Source organism: Nicotiana attenuata, chromosome 7 (genome assembly GCF_001879085.1).
Source record: "Nicotiana attenuata strain UT chromosome 7, NIATTr2, whole genome shotgun sequence".
Lineage (NCBI taxonomy): Eukaryota > Viridiplantae > Streptophyta > Magnoliopsida > Solanales > Solanaceae > Nicotiana > Nicotiana attenuata.
In genome coordinates, this window is record NC_031995.1 from 87530126 (window position 1) to 87535610 (window position 5485).

The window sequence follows — 5485 nt, forward strand, 5'->3', positions numbered from 1 at the left end:
AATAACCAAAAGATGGTTTTCCGTTGTGGGCATGTCATTTGTTGTAAATGTTTGTCTGCAATGGCAGAGAAAATATTAGCCCTCCATGGGAAGCCTCAAGTTAAGTAGTTAATGTGCCCAACTTGTAGACAACATATTGACTGCAGAAATATTGCTTATGCTGATGACGGACGTCAGAATAAGTCATATTCATCTTTTTCTATAGTCTCTGAGAATTCTGAAGCCTCTGTAAATGTCTGAGGTTCATAGAGTACAAAGATTGAAGCTGTCACAAGGAGAATTTTATGGATCACTTTCACGAACCAAGCGGCAAAGATTCTAGTTTTTAGCAGTTGGAATGACATGCTAGATGTGTTAGATCATGCGTTTGCGGCTAACAACATAACTTTTGTGAGGATGAAAGGAGGAAGGAAAGCACATGTTGCCATCAATGACGAAGGCAGGAATTTCTCAAGGGTGTTCAAACTTGAAAAAAGGAAAAAACTTCCATGACAAAAGGTGTTCAATATATGTTATACACCTCTAAAAGCTAATATTTTACCTATATATACAATGTAATTTTTCGATGAAGGATGGTCAGTTGACCAACCTTCAACCAACGTAGCTTCGCCTGGTTGCCATCAGCCAATTCAGAGGCCTTAACAGTAATGTCAGGAGACATGCGGGGCAATCAGAAACCAGATCCGTTCAAGTGTTGTTGCTCCTAATCCAACATGTAGCCAATGGTCTCAATCTTCTGGAAGCCCAGCATGTTATACTTGTTGAACCACTGTTGAATCCTGCAGCAGAAGCACAATCCATTGGCAGGATGCATCGAATTGGGCAGGCACATAAGACTCTCGTTCATCATTTTATAGTGAAAAGACATCTTGTTAAGAGCCACGTGGGAATTTACAAAAATTGTGATGCTAAGAAACAACTAGGAGCCCATGGAATGATCCTCTTTCATTCTGTCGTATTTCTTTAGTTCTCAAATAAATGTAGATGTTTTCATTTCTTCTCTGAAAGAAGAAACTAATACAATAGAAAGACTAGTCAGTTATATTTCTTTCAATGTTCCAATGCCAATATTGACATTAATGGCATCTACATAATATAACTTCTTGTTCAAACAGCTTTTAAATATGTTGCACTGCCTCTAACATTTTCGTTATATTCCCTTCGTATGATACAAAGGAGCACCAACATTTATGCAAGAACTTCTCAATGATCCTCATCTGTACAAGTAAGAAACATACTTAACTGTTCTAAGAGAAAATCTAACAACAAGGATCGAAGCAACTCAAATCTAAAATGCATTAGTATTAACTGTATAAGCAAGAAAAACTACTAAAAGCTAGACCTACTCCTGTTCAAAAATCAAAGTTGAAGTCTTCCTACTCCTGTTCGCGAACCTAAGTTAAACAGCAGGCTATAATAAATTAAACCATGACACTAGGAGAACTTCCGCATACAAAAGAGGCTGTCCTTGTGCGGTACAAAAGATTCTAAGTTCCTCATGTTACTGCTGAAAATCTTCATCACCCTACTCTTTGTGTCATATATGTATCCGCTAGAGTTCTTCTTATGCTTAAGAATCAATACTTCACCATTCCTCGCTCCAGCAACAACGACAAGTTTCCCAAGTTCTGGCGTTGTTCTCTCATTCTGTCTTGCTGATTTGTGTGGACAGATATAATTTATCGACTCTGCCACGATACTATGTTTCTTGGACCAAACCTGCCCTTGAAAATCTTCCAAAATCCAAACATCCATTATTGTCTCAGAATCACTGTTGATAAAAGAAAGAAATCCACCCAACTCTACCAATGCATAATTGTTCGTTTTAATCACTTCACCACATTTTGGAAGATACGTTCTACTGAATCTTGCCTCGCTTACTTGCATCGATATGATATATTCACTTGAATCAACATATCAATGCAGAATCCTTCCATTTATCGACACTGGATCCTTCCAGTTAAACTTAACTGGGTCAAATGGCCGATCATTAGGATCTTCCCATGGACCAGAGACTCGTCCCAGTCTTCATCAGCATTGCTCAGATTAAATATCTCGAAACCATAAGAATCTGTCATAACATGCACTACTTTATACTGTTTTGTCGAAGAGTCAAATCCAAGAGCTGCACTACAAGCTGTATGTTGGCAACCTGAAGGGCATTTAGGGATAGTGAGGCAGAACTTTGTTGCTGGATTTATCACTTGTAGCTTCCAAGTGATCCTTGGATCATTCATCAGTAGGAATCCATCACAGCTAGAATGAATCTTACGTAGTTGATTTATTCCAAGATCACGCGATTCACATTCAAGTTCTTTTCCAATCTCTATCAGCTTTGTTTTCTTATGCCTTCCTGCTGCTTCCTGTACTAGCAATTCTGATTTTGATTCCATGAAATTTTGTTCAATGAAAGACCTTCTGAAGACCATTTCTTTCCACGCTTTGCAGACAAGCATGCCATTCTTATGAATGTATCTTGGTGGAATCTTCACTAGGATGTTAACTATGATTCTTTCTGGAAACTTAGAAAGAGTAATCTTCTGACTCTTCTCTACTTTTTTCATTCCGCTGCTTTTATCTTCACCATACTCGTATTCTTTTATGCTCAGCATCTGTTGCGCGAATTCAATGTCATCGAGTTCAGCAATTTCATCCCCCATTATTGTAGCGTGTACGCCAGCACGGAGCTCAATATAGGTGTCTGAAGGAAATTAATCATAGAAAAGTTAGAGAAACAAGGGACAGAAAACTAAGTTCAAAGAAATCAAGATTAAAAATTGATCAGACTATCAACTTTCGAACAAGTTAAGGATGGAGCTCGATAAATCCTTTCACGCATAAACTTAGCCATCTGGTTCAATAAATTTGATTTTCAGCCATGAGATACAATGATTTGCATATGAATTTACTAACCAAAATAGCGAATCAACTATCACAGAGAAGTAACGACTGAACATCGATCCCAAAGAGCACATGCATCAAGTAACACAAAGAAGTACTTGGTCTACATTTCACTTAACCTTAGTTTTAGCAACAATTAAATAAGAAGAAAAAAAGGATTACGTGCAGGAGCGAGTTTATGCACAAGTTATTGGTTCATCTGAACCCAATAGCTTTGTCTCACACCTCGTATAGTGGTAAAAAGAACTACTAAATAAGTACACATAATAGATTTCAAACTCAATAAATCAAATGGCTTATGGTAGAATTTTGATCTCGAATATATGAAGTTTAAATCTTGGGTCCGCATCTAATCATGTGTTAGTAATTTTTTTAATTAGAGAAACTGTTTATGCCATTGAAGCTATGAACATTACGAACATAACACTACTAAACTTCTGGAATCACAGACTTCCAGCTATTCATATTGACATACTTAGAAATTTCTCAAGTTTAATCTGGACTTAAAATAAGACAATTCCTAATTAATCTCCTCTTCAACCCAAATTACCTCTTAATTCCTAGTCCATATTTGCCTTATAGTTCAACCATGCATATCTGCCTTACAGACATATAACNAGGGGAAATCGCCCTCGACTCTCTCAACAAAAAACCGAAAGAGATATACGATCCGCCACATCGAGGGGTGGATCTGACCTAAGGTCACCTCGTACCGCCGGCAGAACTCCACTATGATGGGTTCTAAGGGGCCTAAGGTGAAGGGATATGTATATACACTAAGATATCCTTCAACGTGAGTCATAATCGACTCGTCACGGGAAGGGGCGACCAGGTCTTTCCCTTCCCATCTACATTCAGCCCTCACCCGGTCTAGGCAACCGGGAGTGATTAGACTAATATACTCCGATGCCGGTTCGCCGCGGCCCGGGACCGATGATGGGTTTTCAACCTGGAAGTCGGCAGATACCGAGCAACCAGTCGGTGTGAATGCTTTCAATGGGGGTTCTGGTGCATGTTCATCAGATCTAGCGGGGCTCGCGGCCGAGCTTGGTCTAGAAGGAACACTTTGTGAAGTTTTCGCCATTTCTTAAAGCTTTACGAAGAGATGAAAAGAAAATACAACCAACGCAGAATTTGAGAAAGATAGGAAATATTGAACCTGGAAGGGTCGTTTATACTTTTTCCATGAGGCGGTGGCACGAATCGCGAAGCCACAGACACGAAGCGACAGATAATTAAGAGAAGCATTAAATGCCTGCAGCAGGCGTGGTCAGAGCACTCGATGGCTTTTTCACCTGGCGTAGGGCCATACGTCACGGGCATCACGTCACCGGTCATATCGTTTATTATCATTACTCTCTAATAAACGAGGGGACTATCTGTATTGGGTGATACCCTTTTTTGCTTGAGCCCGACCGGGTTGGGTCCGGTCCGGAGCGAGTCGGGGCCATCGAACCCGACCTGGATGCAAGGTAGAACGACGGCCACGTCTACAACCGAGGTCGAGTCATTTCGAGACCGTTACAGAGCTCGATATGAGTCACCACCGGATGGAGAAACACACAAGGTCGGAAGCCGGACTCGTAACGGATAACCAAGCGTCGCCGGATATCTCGCCCAAACGTGATTTTCTCAACCACTTCAGGCCATTAAGGCGTAATTACAGGGATCCACGATGTAATCAATTTACCTACCTTATTTTTACCCTTAATCAGAATGTATAAAAGGAGACCTCTCTAAATTCTTGTAGGCATCAAGCACAATTGTTCTAAGCAATATTATATTCTGCGATTATTTACTTTAACAGCAATTGTTGAGTCTTTATCTTTATTTTTCCCCAACCTAAAAACCTTTTGTATCTTTTAGTTCACGGATCCTTAAAACCCCATATAAATTCAATTGTTATCCGGATTCGAGGGTAAACAATAAAGTTTAAAGTAAAATTATCTCTAAATACAGGAAGGCATCATTCTTTATTTGATAGACCCAAAAAGAAAAAGTGCATCACACAAAATAGGAGTACAGATGAATTAGCAAATAACCAAGTACGTAATAGTATAACCTTCGAGCAATTATCACATGGGAATAAGCAAATAAGAAAGTAAATAAATTGTATAAGCAACAGCAATGATATTGGAATTGAGAACATACAATTTAATTTGCTGTGGGAAAGAGTACCTGAAATTTTTGATTCCGTCAGACAAAGAGAGAAAAGGGTGCGGCGGAGAACGATGAAGGAATTTTTGACGAGTATATAAAGGTTTCGGAAAAGGGGGGTGGGGGGTGGGGGTGGGGGTGGGTTGGGGAGGATTAGCTTGTTTTGATTTGTATTTATGTTATAAATAGAGTTTTATTTAAGGCGAATGTCTATATTTTAGAGAAATTTTAGGGATTTTACTTGGTGGCTAATTCACTCTTTCCCTATATTACATTGTAAATCATCCCAAAATCAATAAGAATTCTCTCATTATTCTTCTTCTTTTATTGTTCATAACACGTTATCAGCACGAGACTCTAAACAATTGAGCAGAAGCTTTGTGATTGAACATAATGATTGTCAATTTCCATGAACTTCCTTTATGAT

The 5485-nt window shown here is 39.1% G+C and overlaps 1 protein-coding gene across 1 annotated transcript; it reads right to left on the reverse strand.

Annotated features, from left to right (window-relative positions):
• LOC109230571 lies at window positions 1192-5160 on the reverse strand. Its single transcript, XM_019396045.1, has 2 exons — window positions 5080-5160; window positions 1192-2701 (listed from the first exon to the last, which is right to left on the reverse strand). The coding sequence occupies exon 2, from the start codon at window positions 2658-2660 to the stop codon at window positions 1938-1940; it is 723 nt and encodes a 240-aa protein (XP_019251590.1). The 5' UTR covers window positions 2661-2701; window positions 5080-5160; the 3' UTR covers window positions 1192-1937.